This window comes from Neophocaena asiaeorientalis, unplaced genomic scaffold (assembly GCF_003031525.2).
Source record: "Neophocaena asiaeorientalis asiaeorientalis breed wild unplaced genomic scaffold, Neophocaena_asiaeorientalis_V1.1 scaffold21, whole genome shotgun sequence".
Taxonomy (NCBI): domain Eukaryota; kingdom Metazoa; phylum Chordata; class Mammalia; order Artiodactyla; family Phocoenidae; genus Neophocaena; species Neophocaena asiaeorientalis.
Window position 1 is genome coordinate 1,917,513 of NW_020174053.1, and position 27,637 is coordinate 1,945,149.

General features: G+C 39.5%; 1 protein-coding gene across 9 annotated transcripts in view; it reads right to left on the reverse strand.

The window, feature by feature from the left end:
• ALG9 (ALG9 alpha-1,2-mannosyltransferase) overlaps positions 1-27,255 on the reverse strand; it is a 96,166-nt gene extending 68,911 nt beyond the window's left edge. For 5 of the 9 annotated variants that reach the window (XR_003004420.1, XM_024754243.1, XM_024754246.1 and 2 more), the window contains exons 1-9: positions 27,069-27,250; positions 25,800-25,938; positions 24,837-24,971; positions 20,086-20,156; positions 14,390-14,478; positions 12,077-12,212; positions 7,882-7,969; positions 7,598-7,703; positions 67-189 (exon numbers count right to left, since the gene is read on the reverse strand). Coding sequence is in view for 8 of the 9 variants with exons in the window: in XM_024754243.1 (XP_024610011.1) it covers positions 67-189; positions 7,598-7,703; positions 7,882-7,969; positions 12,077-12,212; positions 14,390-14,478; positions 20,086-20,156; positions 24,837-24,971; positions 25,800-25,938; positions 27,069-27,199 (1,018 nt within the window). In the remaining variant the exon portion in view is untranslated. Of the gene's footprint in view, positions 1-66; positions 190-7,597; positions 7,704-7,881; positions 7,970-12,076; positions 12,213-14,389; positions 14,479-20,085; positions 20,157-24,836; positions 24,972-25,799; positions 25,939-26,345; positions 26,567-26,829; positions 27,024-27,068 lie in introns of those variants that run through there. The other 4 variants (XM_024754244.1, XM_024754240.1, XM_024754242.1 and 1 more) reach the window with 4 other exon arrangements.
• Between the last annotated feature and the right edge of the window lie 382 nt (positions 27,256-27,637).

A 27,637-nucleotide genomic window follows, 5' to 3' on the forward strand; every position in this document is an offset into this window, starting at 1 on the left:
GGTACCCATCGTTACTTCTCTTCCCTCCCACACCCCACCAAGTCTATCATCTGTTATGCCACTCACCATGAAATCTCTGCAGTAGGTATTCCATAAGAGAAGTCAGTGGTAAGACCAGGAGAGCCAAAGCAAAGACTACATTGAAATTCAGAAATCCATTAATTAAATAGAAATACCAGGGCTCTGTACCTGAGGGAGATAACGAGATAGGAAATCATTAGTGGATGCCTCCAATACCTATTACAACGCTTGACTCATACTGTTTTTTGTTCAAGTAATGTTGATGATCCAGTGCCTCATGTGTATGAGAGTCCACAAGCCGCCCCCCTCTTAGAAATCAGGTTTCAAATATTTAGCTGTATTTTCTATCATGACCACTATATCTAGCCCAAATGGAACTAATACTTTTCAGAACCACCAAATAACATAAATAGCTTAGTGGTGACACTATGATTTATAATAAGAAGTATTTATTTGGTCTTCACTCCCATTCCTAGTAAAAAGCTCCTAAAATTACCCTTGTAATTTGCGAAGGGGTGAGAATAATAAAGGTGTCTTTTGCTCTGTTAATGAGGGAGCTTCAGGAAAGCCCCAGGTAACCTAAGGATGAGGACTAGTTGCTAGGGGAACCAATCGAGTGACTGGAGGGTTGGAACTTTCAGTCCTGTCCTCCCCTTCTCTGGGGAGGGGAGAGGGGCTGGCAACAGGGTTTCATCAACAATGGCCAATGATTCAAGCAATGGTACTTATGTAATGAGGCCTCCATAAAAACCCAAAAGGACAGTCAGTGTTCAGAAAGCTTCTGGGTTGGTGAACAGGCAGAGGAGCCCACGGGGCTGTGGCACACCCAGAGAGCACGGCAGTGCCACGTTATCTTCCCAAACACCCTGCCCTACGCATCTCTTCCACCTGGCTTGTATCCTTTATAATAAACTGGTAAACACAAGTAAATGTTTCTCTGAGTTCTGGGAGCCACTCTGGCAAATTAATTGAACCTGAGGTGGGGGTTGCAGGGACAACTAATCTACAGCTGGTCAGTCAGAAGCCCAGGTGACAACCCGGACTTTGAATTGGCACGTGAAGTAGGGGCACAGGGGTTGGGGGAGGGTGAGCGTGGTAGGTTGCAGTCTTGCAGGGCTGAGTTATTAGGGCCTTTCCCATTTCCTTCCTACCTGTTTCTCCTAGTTACATTCTAGCATCCTTCCCCTTGATACACTCAACCACTATTTGATAGTGTGTATACAGGTCCCCTGTGTTCCGTAAAAAGCAACAACTTGTTTTCCTTAGGAAAACCATGTTCAGAGACCCAGACCCTGCTCGGAAGTTTTGGGGATTCAGAATGAAACAAAATGACTGAAAACACAAGCCTTACTCACACAAGTTTTGATTCTTTAACTCAAAATCCTTAAACCCAAATGATGAGAAAAAGCCCCCCTCTGCACATTTAGCAGGTTTTTCATCTGCTCTTCCCCTCCATGTGATTACTTCAATCAGGCAGTGAATGACACATGCGGGTTTTAATCACTGTGTGTTGTGACACCCGCGTTGCACCACAGCAATTTACTGCAATCAGCATTGCTTAAAAGGGTAATCAGAAGGCAGAGAAACAGGCAGAAAAGCCTGACATTTTTGCAGCTTGCACAGCAAAATAAGATTAGAAACCAAACCCTTAATGCTAGAAACATCTAAGGGAGGAGGAAGAAGAACAGGGGGACCCTAAGGAAGGACTCAAATTCAATCGTGGGTCACCTTTTGGGAAAGCTCTCTCCTTCCTGTCTAAATACAATGATAGGGACTGTTCAGGAACAGAGATTTTGTCCCAGGCCAAGCTCATTAGAGACATTTATATCTTGTATTCTCTACAAATAACCTTTTGGGTTATAGAAAACTAATGGATGGTTTTATTTTCAAAACAGAAATACACGTCTTCTCTGGATTTTAATTACTATTTAACAACACATTTCCTAAACTGAGTTCTTTAGACATCCAGTTTCCAGAGAAGTAAGTTTTTGCACAATCCTCTCCTGACTGCCAGTGTGGTGGCAATGCTATCAACCTTGACCCACCTTTTTCTTTACAAAATTCTGGAAATCTGACCCTGAGAAGAAAAACCAGAGTGACTAGAGGAAAGGAGATCACCTTCCACATCATCTACTACAGATGCTAAACATCAAAAGAAAAAAGCCTCTTTCTCTTTGATCTTTGCAAATATACGTTTTTTTCAGGAAAGCTCTTTAGTCTTTTTGTCTTTACCACAACTTACTATGCCCTTCTGTTAGGGGTATCTTTTTACCAAGGTACACTGTACTCTGAGATGAGGAACCAAAAGCATTAAGTTGGTAAACTCAATTATTTTTACGTGTTACGAGCTCATAGATCAAGTTCACAGCTAGGCTGTGAACATTTCGTAAGACTGTTACTTCCCTGAAGGATGGGGTAAAAATCGGGGGATAAGTCAAGATTTGGGAAGGTTCAAGTTGACAACAGTCTTAAAAGCAAGAGCAAAAGGGGACAAAAATAGTGAATCCTGTTAGCCAGTGTCCTCCCCTACTTGATGAGGCATCTGCCTTCAAAGAGTAAAAACTTTTATCTCTTTCCAGGGAGATATTCAGTGCTGCTCTCAGAAAATATCAAAGCTGAACTATGTAGAAAAAAATGTGTCAGAATGACAAGCTAAGCATTTAACTGGTGCAAAGTGAAAGGTGAAAGGAAGCTGGAAGCAGGGTCTTTGCAGGGAGTGACTCACCTATCTCCCTCTTTGTGGAAAGTGCCTCAATTCCTTTCATTCAAACGAGCTAAAGGGAGCTTTGCAAGAGGCTAAAAGAAGAGGGGATAATGTTTATTGTTCCACAGATTGAATGGAATCTGGAATCTTTTATAGGCCTACAATTTTATAGAACTCTAGGAACTAAATTATAGTAAATCGTCCTTATAAATGTCAAATTTGCACCACCAAGAAGAAAAAGCCACCAAGGTTCAACAGAAATGATTAACAAAAGAGGGAAGGCTCTGGAACAGCTGTGGCTGGCAGGTGACCCTGAGCACTCCCCAAAAGACTCCTCTGGGGCTTCATCCTCTGCCGCTGCAGGAATGGAAAACTGTGGGCCTTCTGATAGAGGACACCAGCCCCTACCTTCTGAAATCTCCTGTCCTGTGATCTGACAGATTTGATAAAACACACAAACAGGCAGGGATCACATCCTAGGCCACCAAGTGGCATCCTTGAGCAGACCCACTGTTATTTTTGAGGGGAGAGCATTTCTTACACCTGTCCTCCCACACCTTCTCCAGGCCTGTGTCCTGCTCATCAGACAGCAGCACTGCTCTTCACTCACACACAAAACTACTTAACCTCAACATCTGAGGACTTGAAATGTTACAAGGGAAAGAGGCAAAATCAGTGCCAAGCCCAGTCACTTCCCTTTTTGCAACACTAAATTTCACCTCTTGATCTCTGACCCTATAGAGATGTTTTCCCTACAACTTTGCAACTTTATGTCTACACTACTCTAAATTTCCTAAATGCCAAGTATTCTTTACCTCATCCAAGTAATAGTTGTGAAAACTATTTCTTTCCCCTGGCTTCAAAAGTCAAGAGTCAGCCCAGATCTGGAATGTGTCATTAATATATGTTATCTGGCCAAGAAAGTATAGAAAGGTCCCTTTGAAAACCAGAAACAACAGACAGAATAAATATTTACAGATCGTCCTCGACTTATGATGGAGTTAAGTCCTGATAAACCCATCATAAACTGAAAATATTGTAAGTCAAAAATGCATTTAATACACCTAACCTACCGAACATCACAGCTTAGCCTAGCCTACCTCAAACATGCTCAGAACACTTACATTAGCCTACAGTTGGGCAAAATCACCTAACATCAAGCCTATTTAATAACACAATGTTGACTGTCTTATGTAATTCATGGACTACTGTACTGAAAGTGAAAACAGAATGGTTGCTGGTAAAGAATGGCTGTAAGAGTTTCCATTGTTCACCCTCATGATGGAGTGGCTGACTGGGAGGTATGGCTTGCTGCCACTGTCCAGCATCACGAGAGATATCATACCGCCTACTGGAAAAAGATCCAAGTTCAAAATTCGAAGTATGGTTTCTACTGAACGTGTATTGCTTTTGCACCATCATAAAGTCAAAAAAAAATTCTAAGTTGAACCATCATAAGTTGGGGACCATTATTACAATCACAATGGAGAGACTGAAATTACCTTGCTCATGCCTGTGTAGTTCCTACCTAAAATTCAGCTAATGCTGTAAAACTACTTTAAGTTTTTAAAAAAGAACTCAATATTCAATCTTTTTGTCTCAGCAGTCCCTACACTTGAAATTCTATTTTTCTACAATGTACCCGCCTGGTGCCTACCTGGCAAACTCCTTCTCTTCCTTCCAGGCTCAGCTCAAAGATCACTACCTCTAAGAAGTCTTTCCTGATACTACCAGATGAACTTGCTCCTTTGATTCCCTACCTTTCCACTGTAGCACATAATAGATTGGACTGTAATTATCTATTCATGTGTCTGCAGCCTTATTAGACAGTAAATTCTATGAGGACACATGATAAATGCTCAAAAGCAATTGATTCAATGTTTCTTTAGCTGAAGTCATTTATCCATTCATTCAAGAAGTATTTATAGGCTTATTATGTTCTTATATGTAAGAAACAACACTAGATGTATACAAAAACTATCAGCACAACGCATTTTAAATTTTCAGATAAAAAACTATGTGCCTGGACTTCCCTGGTGGTGCAGTGGTTGAGAATCTGCCTGCTAATGCAGGGGACACGGGTTCGAGCCCTGGTCTGGGAGGATCCCACATGCCGTGGAGCAACTAGGCCCGTGAGCCACAACTACTGAGCCTGCGCGTCTGGAGCCTGTGCTCCGCAACGAGAGAGGCCACAACAGTGAGAGGCCCGCGCACCGCGATGAAGAGTGGCCCCCACTTGCCACAACTAGAGAAAGCCCTCGCACAGAAACGAAGACCCAACACAGCAAAAATAAATTAATTAATTAATAAACTCCTACCCCCAACATCTTCTTAAAAACAAACAAACAAAAAAACTATGTGCCTACCATAGCTAACAAAGCACTTTAAGCAGGAGACTCTTAGAAAATAGTCAAAATAATGCCAAAAAGTGCCAAACAAGTGAAAGAGTTTCCATGACAAAAAACAGGCTGTCTGACAACTGTACAGCATATAAGTCTTTGATATTTACTGAATGGACTCAACAATTACAATAAAATTAGCTGACAATGGTAAAGTACTACTTTCACCTCTATTGTTCTTAATTTGTATCAAGATAATCCCAACCTAGCACACCACAACAGGTCTAGACAAAATAGTTCTAGGACATAATAGTGATCAGAGCACTTAAGTAATCTGATGGGTACTCCAGAATTTGTTCATTCATTCATTCATAAGAAATCTTTATTGAAGACCTAGAATACACAAAGACTACCTACTCCTAAAATGGAAGAAACATTCTCTGTAAGTCTGCTAAAGCAAAATGGAGTTAACATGGAAATCAGACACCCCTGAAAATTTGTCAAAGATGAGGGAAAAGCACAAAAATTCTACCATCAAGGAACAACCCCCTAAAGTCTGGCTGACTACAGCCCGGCAATCAGTCCTGTTGATACCCAGTACGACAATTCCCTCTGTCCCAACAAAGCTTTTTCTATCATTAGGAAAGTGATCAGCTCCTGCACATCCAAAATAGCAAAATCTGAACTGAAGCTAACCCAGGTTCACTAAAGCTGGCAGAACAGAGACCCAAGGACTCTTCCCCATAAAACGCTGGCTGAAATGAACAGCAGATGCCAACATGCAGGGAAAGACTGGCCACTGCTCCGCTGGATCCCAAAACCTACCCACTGTTAAACTAGAAACATAAACTTAGGTCAGAATTTACTCTTTCTTTCCTATTCTCCCTACCAACCTGCTTATCTCTAGATATAAAATCCTCATCAATCTAGAGGACTATAAAAATTATGAAACTTTCATATACTCTCACACAAAGTTTCATTTATAAATAAGCAGTCAGAATATCAATATGTAATAACCCATTTAAAAGGTGGAGAAGCCAACTTTTTAAAATTTAACTCAAATTAACACAATTTATTCACCTATATATAATGTATATTATGTTTCCAATAGGTTCCATGTAAATCAATTTCTAATATGCAATCTGGATGTAGGAAGACAGTCCCCCTTCTATTGTCCTGTAGAATCAACTGAAGTTTTACAAGTAAACTAAAACAATGGGCAATTAAAAACATGCAACTCTCCCTAGATAAAGGGAGACATCTAGAGGCAAAAGCTTAAAATTGGGGCTTTTTCTCATAGTCTCAGCGATCTTGGAGCCACATAAAAGAGCCTTTTAAAATTCCTTCACTTAGCAATTATTCTCTAACTATGCAGTTTGTGGGTTCAATTCACTGAACAAAACACTGTTTATTTTTAACCTATTACCCGCCATCTAAAATGACAACATTCCCCAAATCCCAGGAGGCCCAATTAAATCCCATTTATATGCTTACTTTAATTCTCCTCAGTCAATCTGTTGGTTCTATTGGCAAAGTGGCACAGAAAAATGATGGGCGTGGGTTAAATTGATAAGAGACACAGAAATAATATTAACCTGCTTCATAGCAGAGCCCAAGACAGTCACATATACAGAATGCTCTAAGACCTTCAAAAGATTAAGGCAGAAGAAACTATACTTATTTAATGAGAAACTGTCTCATAAAATGTTTACTGACTTGGCTGATCTCATTAGAAAGATCTCTAACTTATCCCTCTGTAGTGGTCACTAACTCAAATGCCCTCAGGGGACCAAAAACCCAAAAAAACAAACAAAAAAAAAAAACAAAACAAGCTCAAGGGCTGGCTGGGAAAAAAGAAAAAAGGGGAGGGATGGAGATGGATGGAAATTGGAGAACCAACCCCAGACTAAAGGCATTCCCTTTTTTCCCCTCTTAATCCTAAACTGGCCAAACTATCCACCCTCTCATGCTGACCTCACCCCCATTTGCTACACTTTGTCTACAGATTTTCTAAACTTTCTCCCCTAATGCATAATACTAAAGTAAAACAAATTAAAAAAAGAAAAAGTAACTCCAAATGTTATACCAAATGTATAGAAAATCTCTGGAGGAATATTTTCCAACGTGTTAACAAGAGCTATCTGGAGATGATAGGATTATGAATGTTTTAATTTTCTTATTTTTGTTATCATATTGATTTTCTAATGAGAAGAGAAAAAAGTAACTTAATTTTAAACGAGTAGCATCAAAACCCAAGGCATACCCAACAGAGTCTTCACTACTCTGAAACTGAGAATAAGAGGCAGCAGGACTAACAGAAAGCCAGATCTGAACATCACATTAATCAAGGAAAAATATTTAGTGGCTATATATCATCACTGTGCTATGTTCAAATGTCATTTATTTTTAAATAAGAAAATATTACCTGCAAAGAAAGGCTATATTTGATAAAATGTGGCAGCTGAATTAAAATTTCAAAGCTGAGGCAAATTAAGCTATCCCCTAACTCTTCCCTAATTTCATAAGGCCTTACCATAAAGATCAGGTCCATGAGGAGTAAAGACATTATACAAAACAATGTTCAGTGGTGCAATCACCAACTTCCCGTAATAGTAGCTGTCAATGACCACCACAGGCACCTAAAAGAGAGCAGAAAATATATAGCAATTGTAGAGTTTTGCTCTGGAAACATTCTCACAATGCTAATAGGATAAACTTCAGAATGAAAAACAGAATCAATTCCTAATGTTCTCTTTTCCATCCATATCAGAAGTTGCTTTCATTACAACTTTAGAACAAGATAAAAAGAAAACTCACCAGAAAGATCATTAGGGCAACCAGCGACCAATGAAAGAAACTCTTCCATCTGTGCTTCATGACCAGCAAATCAAAGGCAATAGGTAAACTATTTAACAGAGAGATAGAAAGTGGGGAGTTAAATACTTAGAATAGAAACTGAAACAGGTCAGATTTACACACACCTCATGCTGAACTGAGAATAAAATGTCTCTAGCAATTACAGTGAGGGAAGAAAGCTGGTATATGAAAGGATGTCTTCTCAAAAATAAAAAATGTGATCTCTTCACAGGACTCATCAGAATGAGATGCATCCCACAATGCACAAGAAATATAAATATTCATATTCGGAATGAGCTCCATTTTACACGTATTTATGTGTAATGGACATTTAAAATATATTAATTGTAAGTAAATGTACCCTATTGCCCTACTCCCACCCTGCCAAATAAATAAATACTGATTTCTCCCTTCCACGATGTATTAAGATTTTAGTAATAAAATATTACAAACTTTCACTTCAATTCTGATATATCCCTTTCCAATATGTAATACTGCTCCAAAATGTAATATGTAATATTTGTTCTTCTTCCTTTCACTTAAATTCCTCAAGCAAGTATCAACAGCATATGTGTGTTGTCTTCACTATTTCTTCCTTAAGGCCTAACATCAAGCTATTAAGACTGATCTAAGGTACCAGGAATCTCCTGTCCGCCAAACCCAGTATGTTTCCACAAGCTTCATCTCCCATTGTCTTTCTGTTGCACTTGACACAAAGCATCTGCTCCTTCCCTTTAGACTCCCTGGCTCAGATGTTCTTTTCTGGGGGCTTCCCTAGTGCTCCTTTCTAGGCTTCTTTTTCCCTGCCTCACGGTGTGCCCTACCATGGTCCTAGCTCCCAAAAGCAAGGTTGTACTTTTCTCTATATATACTCATTTTCTCGGGTGCTTCAACTCCTCTTGCATGAACAATCACCTTCATATCCATGACTTCCTAATCTAGGACACTAGTCAGAGCCCTTACCTATGCTCCACTCACAAAGAATTCCATCCCACACCAATCTATTTACTTACACAGAATCTACCCAATGTCAATTACAGGCTCTGCTCCTGCCTCTTCCATAAAGTCTTTACATTTATATGGCACTATCGTCTCTATCATCTCTTTGGCAATGTCATGTGAACATCTCTTCTAAGATTTGAAATTCCACATTCTATTACCTAAATATTGCATTAACATTCTGTGTTTTTTTTTCTCCCCAACTAGTTACATTTCCATAGCACCTGCATTTCTCCTTTGATAAGTCAATAAATGATAGTACATTGCTAACTGACTGATTAACTGTGATCCTGAAAGCATTTATCTAAAGGCAGACTAATCAAAATGCGCCAACTCAGAGGTATTTGGGGAACTCATGAAGTTAAATGTAAACCCAGTAGAGAGTAAAAGGAATGGAGAAACTGACAAAAGGAGGATGGAAAAGTAAAAAGGAGGGAAGAACAAGGCTTTGTGAGTCACATTAAAGTTTCGACCCCATAGAGCAGGGGTTGGCAAACTTTTTATTTAAAGGATCCAATAGCAAACACTTTAGGCTTTGCAGGCCCCATATGGTCTCTGTTGCATATTTGTGTGTGTGTGTGTGTTGTTTTTTAACAGCCCTTTAAAAATGTAAAAATTTCTTAGTTCTTAGGCTATACAAAACAGGCCAGCTGGATGTGTGACCCACAGGCTACAGAATGTCAACCTCTGTGACACAGAGCAATGGGGAAGCTATTACAAAGACAAAACAGAGTGATAAAATCATATTTGCATTTTAGGAAGATAACTATAGTTTGAGCGTGGAGAGCAGATTTATAAGGATCAAGACTAGAGATGGGAAGATCATTTATGAGCCTACATAAAAGAACAGAGGGAGGTGAAGAAAAGTAGATTGAAAAGATATTCAGGGGCTTCCCTGGTGGCGCAGTGGTCGAGGGGCCACATGCCGATGCAGGGGACGCGGGTTCGTGCCCCGGTCCGGGAGGATCCCGCATGCCGTGGAGCGGCTGGGCCCGTGAGCCGTGGCCGCTGGGCCTGCGCGTCCGGAGCCTGTGCTCCACAACAGGAGAGGCTGCAGCAGTGAGAGGCCCGCGTACCGCAAAAAAAAAAAAAATATTCAAGAAGTACAAGAAATTAATAAGACATGAGAAAGAGAAAACAGTCACAGATAATTTTCAGGTCCTGGCTCAGCACAGACGGTGGTACCATTTCTGGGCTAGAAACAAAGGTAAAGGACAGATTTGGAGGGAAGATAATGAGTTCAGTTCTGTAAATGTTTAGCTATATAAATGGAGATATCCAATAGGCAGCTGGGTATACATGAGAGAAGCTTAAGAGATGACTGGACTATATAAAGATTTGGGACTCATCAAGATGATGGAAAGAGCAGAAAGTACAGAAGAGGCTCTTACACAAAATCTTGAGAAATATAATTAATTTGAGAATGATGTACAGAATAGAAGAAAAGATTGGAGGTGGGGAAACCAGCCTTTAAAATCCACTTAAGAAAATTTTAAATGTCTATTCTGATTTAGTAACTCCCTTATAAAAATTTATCCCATAGATAAATTTCCACAAGTGTATAGATATATGTACAAAAATGTTCACTGAAGCATTGGGTATAACAGCAAAAAAACTGAAAACCAAATGCCTACCAATAAAACAATGGTTAAATAAATTATGGACAGCCATATAATAGTAAAATGTTATGCAACTGATACAAAGGACGATATAAATCTATGTACAGAAGATATGCATATGTATAGGATAATTCTGTTTGTTTTAAGAATTTAAGTATGTATGTATAAATGTGTATGTGTGCATTTATTCATGTAAGGATAATTTCTGGAAAGATATGTACAAAACTATCAGCAGTGACTAACTGTGAAGACTGGGTTAGGGGAGAAAAGAACTAAGAATTCTTTTTACCTCATACAATCTGGTACTTTTTTAAAATAATAAAGATATACTACTATGATAATAACCTTAACACAAACTAACATATTTTTCTAAATAACTAGTGGTACAGGCAAGAAATTAAGGCAGCACAAACTAGAGGAGTTGTGAAAACAAAAAGTACAAAAGGAATGAGAGGTACTATGGAACTTGGAAAAAAAAAAGATGCTGCAGGCAGGAGAGAAGAAGAACTGAAAGGAAACTCAGATAACAAGCCTGGGTGACTGGGAAAATGCACAGCACAGGGTGGTACAGCATGGAAAAAACATCAGCTGTTACAGTCAGAAGGCCTGGATTCAAAGCAAACATAACCTTAAAGGCAAATTACTCAAAACCTCTCGAAGTCCACTTTCTCATTTATATAAAGCACTAATAATTGGAGACTTCCCTGATGGCACAGTGGTTAAGAATCTGCCTGCCAATGCAGGGGACACGGGTTCGTTCCCTGGTCCAGGAAGATCTCATATGCCACGGCACAACTAAGCCTGTGCACCACAACTACTGAGCCTGCACTCTAGAGCCCACGAGCCACAACTACTGAGCCCACGCGCCACAACTACTGAACCCACCCACCACAACTACTGAAGCCCATGCGCCCTAGAGCCCACGCACCACAACTACTGAGCCTGCACTCTAGAGCCCACGAGCCACAACTACTGAACCCACCCACCACAACTACTGAAGCCCATGCGCCCTAGAGCCCACACACCGCAACTACTGAGCCCATGCACCGCAACTACTGAAGCTCGCATGCCCTAGAGCCCACGCACCACAACTACTGAGCCCGCGTGCTACAACTACTGCAGCCCACGCACCTAGAGCCCATGCTCTGCAACACGAAAGCCAATGAGAAGCCTGCGCACCACAACAAAGAGTAGCCCCTGCTCGCTGCAACTAGAGAAAGCCCACACGCAGCAATGGAGACCCACCAAAAAAAAAAAAAGCACTAATAATTGTATTTGTCTTACAGAGTAGGTTTAGGAATAAAGTTCATAAAGGGTTTAGCTGTGCACAGGATACAGCAGATGCTTAACAGTCACTTTCTTATTAGAATTAATCGTAACAACAAGTACTAAGAGAAATATTCTTCCAATTCCCAGAATCTTTGAATAATTAATTTCTATAACTTTAGGTCCTACCCAAAGAATATGGAGGTAACCTAACATTAGGATTGACTATATACCCAGTGATACATGGAAGATGAATCAGGTTAGTTTCTTACCCAAGAGCTGCACTGAATGGCCAGCCTAAGATAGCCCCAGCTGCTACTCCAAGCACAGCAAAGGAAGTTTTGTCCATATACCAGCCAGTCATGGCTATCAATGTAGTGTACATACAGAAGCTGCTAGGAAGGAATGCTGCAAGACAAAAGAAATGAAAGAAAACGGGGGAAAGGGACAAGAGATTGAGATTTATGAGTTATCAGTTATTAAAAATATAGCTGCACTGCAATATGTCAATAACCAGGAACACACTTTGAGCAATGCTATATTAGAAATGAGGAGTAAAGTGATACTCGTTAAAAAAAAACAAAGTTCAATGATTTTATTTTCTCTCTCCTGTTTTTTATGTACCAACACATCACCCAATTATACGATGCCAACCATACCATTTATCTCCTGGCCTGTACCCCAAGTCTAAAACTTACAGGATTCCAGGTTCCCCAGATGTACCTCCAGGTTATATTTCCAGACAGGAAGTATGCTTCAAGAAATTTAGAGCCATTGCTAACAATCTGTTTCTGAAGAAGTTTATCCTCTGATAGTCTTCTGAGACTGTCCTATTAGCAACCTGTACCCCGTAGGAATTCTCAGAAGCCTTCTCAAGGAACAAATATGTTCGATGGCAGCACTGCTTTGCATCCTTCATCCACTGACATAGATAGCTTGGCCTTTAGATGTCCCCCTAATTATTTCCATCAAGGTAACTTTCTTGTTGCATACAGCAGAGGACTGACCACCTTCAGGGTCTCTGCAACAGTAACATTTCATCAAAATGTTTCTAACAACTCTACAAAAAATGCAGATCTGCCTTTCCCTGCTGTTTAAGTGCTTCACCTAGCACTAGAAAAATCAATACCAACTCCAACAGGGACCACAATGAACAGGCAGTATGATTTGAGAAACTCAGCAAAGGGTTCAGAGGCTCATATCAAAGGATGCCTTTAACTTATCTGTGCCTTAACATCCTCAGCTGAAATTATAAAACTAAAAATACTCTCAGGTATCTCCCTCACATAAGAATCAATTTTAGGAGTAGCAAAGTAACTAAAAAAACATGTGAAGGGCTTCCCTGGTGGCGCAGTGGTTGAGAATCCACCTGCCGATGCAGGGGACACAGATTTATGCCCCGGTCTGGGAAGATCCCACATGCCGCGGAGCGGCTGGGCCCATGAGCCATGGCCGCTGAGCCTGCGCATCCGGAGCCTGTGCTCTGCAACGGGAGAGGCCACAACAGTGAGAGGCCCGTGTACGGCAAAAAACAAAACAAAACAAAAAAAAAACCATGTGAGGTACAACCTTCCCAGATAAATGCTAAATAATATTGATGCCATCCAAAGCTGTTGATTCTAGCTCCAAGGGGAGCAGAGGAATATGAGGTCTCTGCCAGCTCAGAGGGCAAAGCATAGTCTCATTTAGGACAGTGGATCTCAAAGTTATTCAGGCGTGAGGCCCTGAGATCTCTGCAGAACATGGATTTTGATACAGTCAGTGAAAAGCAAATATATACTTTTGCGCTAGATACTACTTTTTGTGTATATTTAGTGTGTATACTAGATTCTGGTACACACAAGCAAAAATTAAAATTAAAATTGAGATGATTATATCTAGTAACTTAATTTTTCTGGAAAACTGGAAACAGGCTACCTTTTGGCAACAGGCCACTTTGGCTCAGCTCATAGAACACAAATCTTCAATGGCAGCACGGTTTGAAAGCCACCACTCTACATTAACAATTTTATTCTAAATTTCCAGAAGCTTACTTTATTCTATAAAATACAGTACTTTATAGAATACTGTATTTTATAGTATACGTTTATACTTTTATAGAATACACTGCAAATAACTGGCATAAAATAGAACCATCAAGACCAGGGTTTTTAGACATAAAGTGCTTCCTTGAGCAAAATAACAAAATTATTGTCCTTCCCCTAAAAGCAAAGAAAGGCAGTGGATGCCTCTGTTTCTCAGCCCTGCTGTGATAAAAAATATAATAATGTAATAGAAAGCAACCTGATGAAAATAACAGCTCTACAACTTATGAGTTCTTTGGCTTTCAGTAAGTCGCTTCACCTTTCTAAGTTTCAGCGTCCTTACCTGCAAAAATGAGAAAATATTTATCTGACTTATAAATATTTATCTGACCTTACAACCACAGGATGGCTGTAAAGGTCAATCAAGATCAGGTAGATAACAGGACTATAGATTACTGACATGTTACACAAATATAACCTACATCTGGACAAGTTCTTCTGCTTGATGCAACTGTGAAATATCAGTGATCCTTTTATGCCCTCACCTGCTCTTTTACTTACCTGATGATGAGCAAAACATGCCAGTGCTGAGAACCAAGAAGGCTAGCATCATTCGACTCACATGCAGCCCAAACTTCTTGCACACAGCCCTAGAGGAAAGGCAAAGACTATCAGCATAGCAAACCTTCAGGATGGAAATTTCAAATTAAAGGACAAAAACATGTCTGCATCACAGAGAACACTGAAGATCTAAAGTCAAATACAGAACTGTCTCAACAGGTCTGTTAGCAATTCCATGTGCATAAGAAACCCAAACATTCTTATTCCTTAAGCAGGAGAGAAGCTCTCTACCTAAGAGGAAATGTACACTTTCTGTGCTAGATTATTTCTAATATCAGTAGGAAAACAGCCTGATATAGTGGAAAAATAACAGGCCTCAGATGGGCACAGGTTAAAATCCTGGCCCTTCCACTCACTAGCAGTGGTACCCTCATCTAGTTACATAATCTGTCATATTGCTCATCTGTTAAATGAAGATAATGATAATACTTTTACTGCATAAGGTTTCTGTGAGGGCAATGCATGGTAAAGTGCACAGAAGAGTGCCAGGCACAGACTTGCTCAATAGATGGCAGTTATCAGAAAAAAAGACTAGGAGTTACACCAAAGGTTTTTTTTGTGTTTTGCGGTACGCGGGCCTCTCACTGCTGTGGCCTCTCCCGTTGCAGAGCACAGGCTCCAGACACGCAGGCTCAGTGGCCATGGCTCACGGGCCTAACCACTCCGTGGCATGTGGGATCTTCCCGGACCGGGTCACGAACCCATGTCCCCTGCATCGGCAGGCGGACTCTCAACCACTGCGCCACCAGGGAAGCCCCCAAAGTTTTAATAAATAGTTATCTAAGTCAATGTTTCTAAAGCAATTATATACCTCCTTTTACTTTTGTCTTACAGGCCTTTTCAACCCTATAAATAAAACATTATTAGAGGTGATCATTGCTTCATTTAGTCAATATCTGTTCAGACTTAACTATGTGTTACCTATTTTCTTGCTCAGGTTCCTTATTGCATCTCTGACCTTCTTTCTGAAATAATTTTGTTTCTTCCTAAATATATCCTTTAGAAGGTTCTTTAGTGAGGATCTCTTAATGGTAAATTCTGGCTTTTGTTTGATCTTTCTTTATATTTTGTCTGAAAAGTCTTTATTTAACTCTTGGTCTTAAAAGGTGGTTTAGCTGAGTACATAATTTTAGGATGACAGTCATTTTCTCACAGAACTTTGAACATATTTTTTGTCTTCTGGCTTTTGAGAATGCTTTTGTTGGTCTAACTGCCTGACATTCCTTTGTAGGTTTTATATTACTCCTCTGTCAACTTGTAAGATCTTCTTTGTCCTTTGTTTTACACAGTCTTACCAATTCCTTTTTATTTATCCAGCTCAGCATGTTAGGCTTCCTGAATCTCTGCATTAGCATATTTTCTCCTTTGATTCTGGAAAAATCTTATTAGCTATTACTTCCCTGAATCCTGCCTCTCCCTATTCTCTCTCTCCTAGATCTGATTAGATATATATCAGATCTTTCAACTCGACCACATACTTTTTTTTTTTTGCGGTACGCGGGCCTCTCACTGTCGTGGCCTCTCCTGTTGCGGAGCACAGGCTCCGGACGCGCAGGCTCAGCAGCCATGGCTCACGGGCCCAGCCGCTCCACAGCATGTGGGATCTTCCCTGACCAGGACACGAACCCGTGTCCCCTGCATCGGCAGGTGGACTCTCAACCGCTGTGCCACCAGGGAAGCCCCCACACACATTTCTTAGCCTTTCATATTTCCTTTTTTCTGTCACTCTGTACTACATTCTTAGTAATTGCTTCAGATCAATCTTCTAGTTTACTTATTAGAAGTGTCTAATCAGTTATTTGATCTACTGAATTTTCAATATCAATCATTATGTTTTCATTTCTAGAAGTTCTGGTTGGTTCTTTTTCAAACCTGCCTGGTCATTTTTGTAGTCTCATTTGTTTTTTTTTTGTTTTTAATCCTTTTAATTTTATTGTGGTATGAACACTTAATATAAGATCTACCTTCTCTACAGATTTTTAAATGTAAAATACAGTATTGTTATCTATAGGCATAATGTTCAGCAGATCTCCACAGCTAATTCACGTCACGTAAGTGAAACTTTATACCCATTGATTAGCAACTTTCCATTTCCACCTGCCCCCAAACTGGGCAGCCACAATTCTATCCCTTTTTTCCATGAGTTCAACTATTTATTTTGGATAACTCATGAAAGTGGAATCATGCAATATTTGCTCTTCTGTGACCAGTTATTTCCCTTAGCACAATTTCCTCAAGGTTCATCCACTTCGTCACATTTGCAGAATTTCCTTCTTTTTTAAGACTGAAAAATACTCCATTGTATACCACGTCCTCCACCCCATTCATCTCTCACTGGGTATTTAGGTTGTTTCCAATCTTGGCTATTGTGACTAATGCTGCAACGAATACTGGAGTGCAAATACTGCTTTGAGATCCTGATTTCAATTCTTTTATATAAATCCCCAGAAGTGGGTTTGCTGGATCATATGGTGGCTCTATTTTTTTAAATTTTCTGAGGAACCTCAAACTGTTTTCCACAGTGACAGTACCATTTTGCATTTCCACCAACAGCGTGCAAGGGTTCCAACTTCTCTACATCCTCACCAATACTTGTCTTTGTTTTTAGACAAGAGCCATTCTTTTTTCTTTTTTTTAACTGAAATATAGTTGATTTACAATGTTCTGTTAGTTTCTGGTGTACAGCAAAGTGATTCAAAGTATATATACATATATATATATTCTTTTTCATATTCTTTTCTATTACAGTTTATTACAGGATATTGAATATAGTTCCCTGTGCTATACAGTAGGACCTTGTTATTTTATATATATTAGTTTGTATCTGCTAACCCCAAACTCCTAATTTATCCCTCCCCCACCCCCTTTCCACTTTAGTAACAGTAACTTTGTTTTCTATGTAAGTCTGTTTTCTATGTGAGTCTGTTTTCTATGTGAGTTTGTTTTGTAAATACGTTCATTTGTATCATATTTTAGATTCCACATATAAGTGATATCATATAGTATTTGTCTTTCTCTTTCTGACCTACTTCACTTAGTATGATAAACTCTAGATCCGTCCATGTTGCATATGGTATTATTTCATTCTGTTTTATGGCTGAATAGTATTGCATTTTGTGTGTGTGTATACATATATATATATATATATATATATATATATATGTATACACACCACATTTTCTTTATCCATTGATCTATCAATGGACATTTAGGTTGCTTCCATGTCTTGGCCATTGTAAATAGTGCTGCAGTGAACACTGGGGTGCATGTATCTTTTCAAATTAGTTTTCTGTGGATATATGCCCAGGAGTGGGATTGCTGATCATATGACAATCCTATTTTTAGTTTTTTAAGGACCCTCCATACTGTTCTCCATAGTGGCTGCAGCAATTAACATTCCCACCAACAGTGTAGGAGGGTTTCCTTTTCTCTACACCCTCTCAGCATTTATTTTTTGTAGACTTTTTGATGATAGCCATTTTGACCAGTGTGAGGTGATACTTCATTGTAGTTCTGATTTGCATTTCTCTAATAATTAGCAATGTTGAGCATCTTTTCATGTGCTTACTGGCCATCTGTATGTCTTCTTTAGAGAAATGTCTGTTTAGGTCTTCTGCCCATTTTTTGATTGGGTTTTTTGTTTTTTTGTTATTGAGTTATAGGAGCTGTTTGTGTGTTTTGGAAATTAAGCCCTTGCTGGTCACCTCATTTGCAAATATTTTCCCCCAGTCTGTAGTTTGTTTTTTTGTTTTGTTTATGGTTTCCTCTGCTGTGCAAAACCTTGTAAGTGTGATTAGGTCCCATTTGTTTATCTTTGCTTTTATTTCTCTTGCCTTGGGAGACTGACCTAAGAAAACATTAGTACAATTTATGTCAGAGAATGTTTTGCCTATGTTCTCTTCTCGGAGTTTTATGGTGTCATGTCTTATATTTAGGTCTTTAAGCCATTCTGGGTTTATTTTTGTGTATGGTGTGAGGGAGGGTTCTAAATTTATTGATTTACATGCGGCTGTCCAGGTTTCCCAACACTACTTGCTGAAGAGACTGTCTTTTCTCCATTGTATATTCTTGCCTCCTTAGGCAAGAGCCATTCTAACAAATATGAAGTGATCTCACTGTGGTTTTGATTTGCATTTCCCTGATGATTAGTGATACTGTCATCTTTTCATATATGTTGGCCAGATTATTAGGTTTCTTACTATTGAGTTACAGGAGTTCCTTATACATTTTGGAAATGAATCTCGTATCAGATATATGGTTTGCAAATATTTTCTCCCATTCTGCAAGTTCTTTTTCACTCCACTGATTGTTTAGTCTCTTGTTTCTTCTTTATGTTTTCAATTCCTTCTTTTATTTTTTAAAAATATTAAATGTAATTATTTTATATTCTTATTTTAGTAATTCCTAATAAATGAAGTTTTGCAGGTCAGCTTTCTATTGATCTGTTATCTCTGCTGGCTCTCACTCATAATGTTTTGTTCCCTTCTGTGATTTGTCATTTATTTTTACTATAAATTCTTGTTCACTAGAATTTTATCTATGGTAATGCTTTGACACCTGGATTAAGGATCCACTTCTCTAGAGAAATTTTACATTTGTTTTTGCAAGATGCCTGGGAACACTAACAACCCAGAACAATTTAAAGTAAACTCTCAACTTGGGGTTTAGGGGGCCATGTGGGTGATTTGAATTCAGTCCTGAACTCATATAAAGACCAACTTAAGATTACAATCCTCAAAGGCAGCAGTGGATTTCTTTTTTTTTTTTTTGCGGTATGCGGGCCTCTCACTGTTGTGGCCTCTCCCATTGCGGAGCACAGGCTCCGGACGCGCAGGCTCAGCGGCCATGGCTCACGGGCCCAGCCACTCCACGGCATGTGGGATCTTCCTGGGCCGGGGCATGAACCCGTGTCCCCTGCATCGGCAGGCGGACTCTCAACCACTGTGCCACCAGGGAAGCCCTGGATTTCTTTTTTTTTCCTCTATTCTACCCAGAGTCAAGGCCAAAGAACTTTTTTATCTTATATTTTTGGCTGTTTTGCAGTGGGAAGACTTTAAATAATGATTACTAAGTCCAGACACCTTTTAAGGCATTATTAAAATAAGATGTTTCTTAGGTTTCATGTTAAAAAAAGGTAGCTATTTTTATTACTGGAACACTTAACTGCTTAATACTTTCACTAATATTCATTCAACCAATAGGTACTTGGTGAAAGACAATGTACTGGGTGCAAATAAGAGCATTGAGTTCCACACTGGGAATAATTTCCTATCAGCTCAGCTCAAAGGGAGAAGAAAGAAATCATGATCCTATCTCTCAGGACCAAAAAAGAAAAAAAAAAAAAAAGGGCCCTACTAAATCCTACAAAATAAAAATACCAGTTAGATATTTATTAACAGAATTAAAGTTAATAATATGAAGATATGCCATTTATCACCTCAGGAAAGAAAGTGATAATTAGAAGCATTCCCTTCCAATGGTTCGTTTCAAATAAGAAATTGCACTTTAGATATAATATTAGAAGCTAGAAGGAAAATGTTTTCTGTTTCTAAACACTGCTTCTACTATCACAGTAATAATCTATGCTATATTGGGCTTCCTCATAGCACTTTTAGAAGCAAAGCTTTTATACTCACTTGTAAAAGTAAAGTTCACATATACAGCTCACAAAAGCCAGCAAACATCGTAAAAAGTAAAAGACAAGAATCTGAAAGAAACCCAGAACAAGAAAACAGAAGTTAAAGATAAGTTAGAAAAACTCTTAAAGATGAAACCACTCTCATTTGTCACTAATAACTATAAATTGATATAATCCTTTTGAAAAGCAATATGTATCAAGAACCATGCAAATTTTCATGTCCCTAAATTCAAGTATAGAAGTATATCTACTTCTCTGATTCCGGCCCACAGAAGTAACTCAAAATATGGGAGGGGAGGAGTTCTATTCATAAAAATGTTAATTGCAGCTCTACTAACTTAGTAAAAACTATTTTAAAAACTATAAAATGTTCAATTACAGGGAAATGGTTAAATTATATCTATTCATGTATTATTATACACGTATCAAAGTTTATGGTTACAAAGACAGTGGAAAAATTCTTATGATATAAAACTCATTTATTCAACAAGCATTTCTTAGACAATTATAACTGATTATAATTATTATAAAATTATATTACAAAATACTAAATGAAAATATATGATATAACATTATTTATACATCAGAGTTACAGCTATGGAAATCAGAAGTACTGTATATGAAAAAACTGGAAAGAAATATAATAAAATGGTAAAAGTGGCTATATCAGGCTAGTGAGACTTAGGTACATATTTTTCCTCTTATTTTTCAAATGTCTATAATGTGGTTTTTATTAATTGTAGGAATTGACATGAATTTTACAAATAAAAATAACAAAATAATAAGAATTGTACCGAATAGCTTTTATACTACAGTATACTGGTATGTTTAAAAGCAATGAATACCTCTGAAAATAAGCACTATTTAAATATATTCTATGATTAATATTACTACATATAACTTAAAAGTTCTTTCAGTTTTCATCATTATGTTCAATCAAGTGATCAGCAAATGCCCAAGTTCATTCATTAATTCAATAAAACCATACTGAAAACCTACTATACATTGAGCACTCTCTAGATGCTACTAGGAATACAGATAATTTTAGTACAAGGTATCCACACTTAAGGACTCTTCATCTGGTTGAGGAGAGTACAAAAACACACTTAGAAAGTTAAAAATTAACACAAGTTAATATAAGAACTGTATTTGGGAATAGGACAGTGATGCTCCCATAGCAACTAATATTCAACGTAGTAACTGGATGTCGGGTTAGTGCAAAAAGACACAAAAAAGAAATGAGATATGAGGAATGGAACAGAAGAAACTAAACTCTACATGCACAGATGAAAGAGAATCCAGAGATTCACCTGACAAACCACTGACACTAATAAGGAAATTCAGTGAGATTTTGATCAAGATCAAAAAGCAACTGTGTTCCTCACAATTGTGTTCCTCACCTGCAATGACCTCCTACAAAAATTACAGAAAACAAGATACCGTTCATAACAGTAACAAAAAGTATAAAGAATCTAGTCATTATCCTAGTCAAAGAATGGATAAGCCTAAAATGGATACATTGTTTACATTTTATTAAAAGACACAGAAAACCTAACTAAGTGGATAAATACATCATTTTAGGGATGGAATGACTCAACACTCTAAATAAATATTGATTCTCATATTAATACATAAATTCAATGCAACTCCAATCAATACCTACCAGAATTTGGGAAAGGGGCAAATTGATTCTAAAATGATTTTTAAAATACAATTTTAAGGACTTCCCTGGCAGTCCAGCAATTAAAAGACTCCGTGTTCCCAATGCAGGGTAACTGGGTTCAATCCCTGGTCAGGGAACTAGGTCCCACATGCTGCAACTAAGAGTTTGCATGCCGCAACTAAAGATCCCGTGGGCAGCAACTAAGACCCAGTGCAGCCAAATAAATAAATAAATACATAAATATTTAAAAAATTAAAAATGAAACACAATTTTTAAAATGGATAGAGAAATTCATCAGCCAAATATTAACACATACTACAAAGCCATAATAATAGAAGCAACATGGTACTCTCTGACAAACTGACCAATGATACAGAATTAAAAAGGCCAGAAACATACATGGGAATGAGATGTATGATACAGATGGTATTACAAACCAGAAGGAAAAGGATGAATTATTTAGCAGATGGTGCTGGAAAATCCAGTTCGCCATATAGGAAAAAATAAAGCTGGATCTTTCCACAATTTATAAAAAATAAAATTCAAATGGACTAAAGCCTTGTATGTGAAAGATAAAATAATAAAGTTACTAGGGAAAAATACATAAGAATATCTTTGTGACCTGTGGTGAAGGATTTCTTTCAGAAAGACCCAAAACCCACCAACCGTAAGTGAAAAACTAATTGGTTTGACTCTATCAAAATTAAAGATTTCTGTTCAACAAAGGACCACAGACAAAGTTAGTAGACAGGTGACAGCCTAAGAGAAAGGATTTCCAGGATCTAAAACTTACAAGGGGTTACTGTTGAGAACTTCTGCAAATCACAAGAGAAAACCACAAAACCCAACTGAAAAACAGGCAAAGGATGTAAATAGGTAATTCACAGAAAAGGAAATATGAATGACCAATAAATACATGAAGAAATTCTCCACCTTACTAGTTGTCAGAGAAATGTAATTAAAATGAGAAGCATCTCATATACATGAGAAGGGCAAAAATTAGAAAGTCAGAAATATCAAGTGCTCAGATATTAGGAAGCTGAAACCCCAAACATTATTGTAGGGAGTATAAAGTTGAATAGCCATTCTGGAGAGCGATCTGGCAGTGCTCCATGAAATTAAGTAGCCCATGGATCTATGTACAGGATGCCACTGCTGAGTGTATAATTCAGAGAATTTCACACCTCAATCCATAGAGAGAACAAAGCTGTTCTTGTTTAGGGTAGCAAGTTGTAAAGGTAACCATCACTAGGGGTGCCAATTATTACCATATTGTTTCTCAGCAACAATCCAACCTTTTCTACTCTAATTATGATGATGGGGCTGGGACCCTATAAGCCACAACTCCCGCTTGCCCTGTGGCTCACCCTGGCAGAACCTAAAAAGGAGGAAACTGGAAGAAAGAACAAGAGAACAGATATCTTCATTCCTGTTTTGCTTGCTGTTTGTATCACTGATGTAAGAGGTAGGACTCTGGGTTGAATATGCCAAATTTGAAGTGACAGTGGATATCCAAATGGAGATGAAAACCTTAAGCACTGCATATTGTTATTTCTCTACTAACTCCCTCATCCTATATATCTTTCCTCTGAGACCACTTGGAGAGCCTGGACTTCCACTCCCCCAAACCTAGCAGTAATGAGGTACCTCTACCCTGACCACTAGGGTGGTATCAGTGGAGGTCTAGTTGGGAACCTGGACTTCTAGCCCCATTTGGCAGTCACAAGGTGGTGAACCCTCTCCTTTTTCCAGCTGCAGTGGTATCAAAAGAAGCCAGCTAAAAGAGAAGCAGAATAGTGCAGAGGAAGCAGGCTGGGCCCATGAATAAGATCCAGAGTCTCATACTATAATACCCAAAATGTCCAAGTTTCAACTAAAAATTACTTGTCAACCAGGAAGATCTCAAACTGAAGGAAAAAAGTCAATTAATAGATACCAAAACTGAGATGAGATATAAGAATTATCTGACAAAGTTTTAAAGGAGCCATTGTAAAAATGCTTCAATAAGCAATTAAGAACACGCTTGAAACAAATGAAAAAATAGCAAGTCTCAGTAAAGAAATAGAAGAGAAAAAGAAAAACCAAAAGGAAATTTTAGAACTGAAAAAATACAGTAACCAAAATAAAAGCTCAATGGGTAGGCTCAACAGCAGAATGAAGGAGACAGAGGAAAGCATCAATGAACTGGAAAAAAGACAACAGAAACTGTTAAATCTGAACAGAGAAAACAGACTGGAAAAAAGAGAGGGCTTCCCTGGTGGCGCAGTGGTTGAGAGTCCGGCTGCTGATGCAGGGGACACGGGTTCATGCCCCGGTCCGGGAAGATCCCACATGCCGCGGAGCAGCTGGGCCCGTGAGCCATGGCCGCTGAGCCTGTGCGTCGGGAGCCTGTGCTCCACAACGGGAGAGGCCACAACAGTGAGAGGCCCGCGTACCGAAAAAAAAAAAAAAAAGTGAAGAGAGCTTCAGGGACCCATGGGACTGTAATAAAATATCTAACATTCACATCATTGGAGGCTCAGGAGAGGAGAAACAGGGTGGGACTGAAAAAGCACTTAAAAAAATAACAGCTAAAATCTTCCCAAATTTGTGAAAAGACATAAGTCTAAAGATTCAAGAAGGTGAGTAAGCTCCAAACAGGATAAACCCAAAGAAATCCATGCTAAGACACACCATAGTCAAATTTCTGAAAGGTAATCAGGTTAGGTCTCAGTTAACTCCTAATTATCCTTCAGTATTCTGTTTAAATTAAGCTCTCCCTAATATGCTAACCCACTGCACATTGTACTTTTCCTCCATGACCCACTGCATTTATAATTACTTGTTCCATGTTCGTCTTCTCCACTAAACTATAAATTCCACGAGGGCAAGGATTTGGTCATTGTTACACCCAGAGCACTTAACAAAGTGTCTACCAAATAAAAGTTGCTCCATTAATACTTGTTGAATAATGAATGAATAAATGATTCTTCTTAAAAACAATCCCCTCCTAACTATGAATATATTTGGTCCTTTTCCCAAATTGTTCCAGAGACTCACCCACCACTTGATCAGTTGTGATTGCTTCCAGGTTGGCCCGCCCTTACCTTATTAGTTTGTAAAATTCTTGCATGAAATGCAGCTGGCCAGGCATGAAGCAACAGGTAAGCATAGGAGCGAATGGCATAAGCTGGGGAATACTCCCAAGTCTGAAACCCCTTCCCATAGATGAGGTAGTGTGTCTGAAAGTACAAAACGGATGGATTCAGGGTTATATTGGCCAAAACTCCTTGTTAAGAGGATGCAGGTGAAGTTTCTAAGCAAAAGTATTAATGAGACAAAGGTACACAAAAAAGCTGAAATTCTCAATAAGGTTTGCAACTAATGGATAAGAATCAAAATGACCCAATACTGAAAAATATTAAGACATTATAAATCCTACAGGATTATTGTTTGGCCAACATTGAAAGCTTGAATTTTACCCTCTATTTATTTTTTTAAAAATACTCATTAACCAAAACAGGAAAACTCTAAATCTTGTATTTTCCTTAAACTACCTACCCTAAGCATTCCTTATTGTTTTATGCAAAATGTGATCAGAAAATTTCACCTCTGCATTTCCTATAACAGGGAGTCCAACAAACTTATAAAAGTATAAATCAAGAAACAGCAATATAAGCGTAGTATGTAGCAACATTGTTTATTTTACTAAACATCAGAAGAAAAAAACCAAAAATGTTTAAAGAAAGTGGTTGCCTCTGGGGACAAGGATTTGGCCATGAGAAGTGGAACACGGAGTTTCTGCTTTTCTTTTACGTTTAATATTTTTAAACTACCTCAAAGTAATATTTTGACTTAAAAAATTTTTAAGAAAATTACAAATTACACCTTTTTTGTATAACAGCAAATTCCTATATCCTTCAATAGGAGGTAAATCATCAGTTTAGAATACAGAAATGAAAATAAGGTTATTTTACTAATAGTCACACTTGTATATTATTTGTATCTTGATTCATAACAAGGTTCCAAGCAGTGAAATCAAGAACAAAAAAACTAAAGAAATCACCTACTGGTTCCCAGTAGTTGAATGTTTCATCACAGTCAGAGATGTTGCTGAGGAGAGCAGCACATAACCTTGCTGAGAGCAGACACTTGAACGCAGTAGATCCTTCAGGTGCCCAGACTTGTCCTGCTTTGTTCCCAGATAACCTGCTCAGAAGCAAAAAAAAAGTATGTGTCAGAAAGGACCTGCCAACTAGAAGGGCTAAAACTAGACAGAAAGGACAACAAGTCAAGAGACACCAAAGCACATGAGTTAGTCACCTAAAAGGGTGAACCGTTAATTGTCCTGAGTAGAATAAATAAGGAACGAATTAAGACCTTAATCAACGTTAGTCATTACTTCCTGCTTTTAAGGTGTAAGCTAATTCACGCACTTTAGTTCTTTGCATCTATGACACTCCGCTTACCCCAAGCCAACAAATCGCTCACTTACAGGCCACAAGCTGTTATTCGCCTTTTCTTTATTCTCCTAACAAGGTCATTACTTTCCATGGCTTTATTCATTTCCCCATCTGTTCAAATGCCCAGAAGCTAACTTGTGCAGTGGACATCACCTTTTCCAATTCCATATGCTGACAGCTCCCCAGCGCAGGCTTAACCTGCAGCCCTCCGGCTTGAAAAGAGAGGTGTTTGCTGGTGTGCAAGGTGGTGGGGCCCACACAGAAGAGTAAAGGGTCGGGACTCTGCGAGGACTGAAGGAAGCTGGGAGAGACAGCCGGAAAAGGTACTCCCTGCTCTCGCCTGCGTCCCCCACGGGGGCTCGGACACACACACACACACACACACACACCGCGTCGGACTGAGACAGTCCCAAGCCATCAAAGGCCTAATCTCCCCTGAGCGAGAAGGAATTCTCTCCAAGCGCGACTCTTCCCGGGCCTCCAGCTGGCCAGCTCACCCTGCAGGCCTCCATAATTACATGAGCCAATTCCATGAATAAACTGTTTCTCTTCCTGTCTCTCTCGCTCTCCCTCACACACACACACACACACCCACGCCCCCAGCCCACCCTGGGCCTGGGCCGGAAGCCGCACAGACCTGCAGGGTTTCTTCACTAGCAACACGGGACCCGAGCTGGGGAATCTAATCTAAGGAGGGTGAAGACCCAGCGTCCACCCGCCCTGGAAGAGCAGAAAGAGCAGGGTGAAGAGGCGGCGGGCCCTCCCGGCGGGAAGGTCGGGCAGGGCGCAGCACAGCACAGCGCGGGCGAGACCCGCTACCGGCAGCCCCGCGCCGCCCGCCGCCCGGCCACGCCCCCGCCGCGCCCGCACACCTACTCGGGCCGGGGCTCTGCGCTGCCCGCCTCCCGGCTGCACAGCAGCTCCCGCAGCTTGTCGGCGGCCGAGGTCGTGTCCCCGCCGCTGCCCCCGCTTCCCTTCAGGCGCTGCCGGGCTCCTCGGCTCGCCATGGCAAGAGTGGGAAAAAAGGTAGAACTCGGCGCCCTACGAAGGCGACGAGCGCGGAGACATAGCCTTTGGCAGGCAACGGTGTCCGCCGAGGGACAAAAGACCTCGACATGCGCAGACAGGACTAAATTATAGTTTTCTGGGCTAATTGGGGCAAATCCCTGGGTAGAAAAGAAATGCGACCTGAGACTTTACTTGGCCGTTATAGCTATCCCTTCCACATACTAGTAACTCTAGGCATGCCTCCCTCCCTCTCTCTCTGCCTTCACTTATCAGCATTCTGCACTCTCCTACAAATACTGTCCTTCAGCATCCCTGTTTAAAAGAAAGCACAAATAGAGAGTAATTAATTCCACCGAGTACGCAGATATTCAGTTAAAAATCATAGCACAGTCGCCTACAAAAGAGGAAGTTCTTTAAAGATCACTGGCACCTTGTCC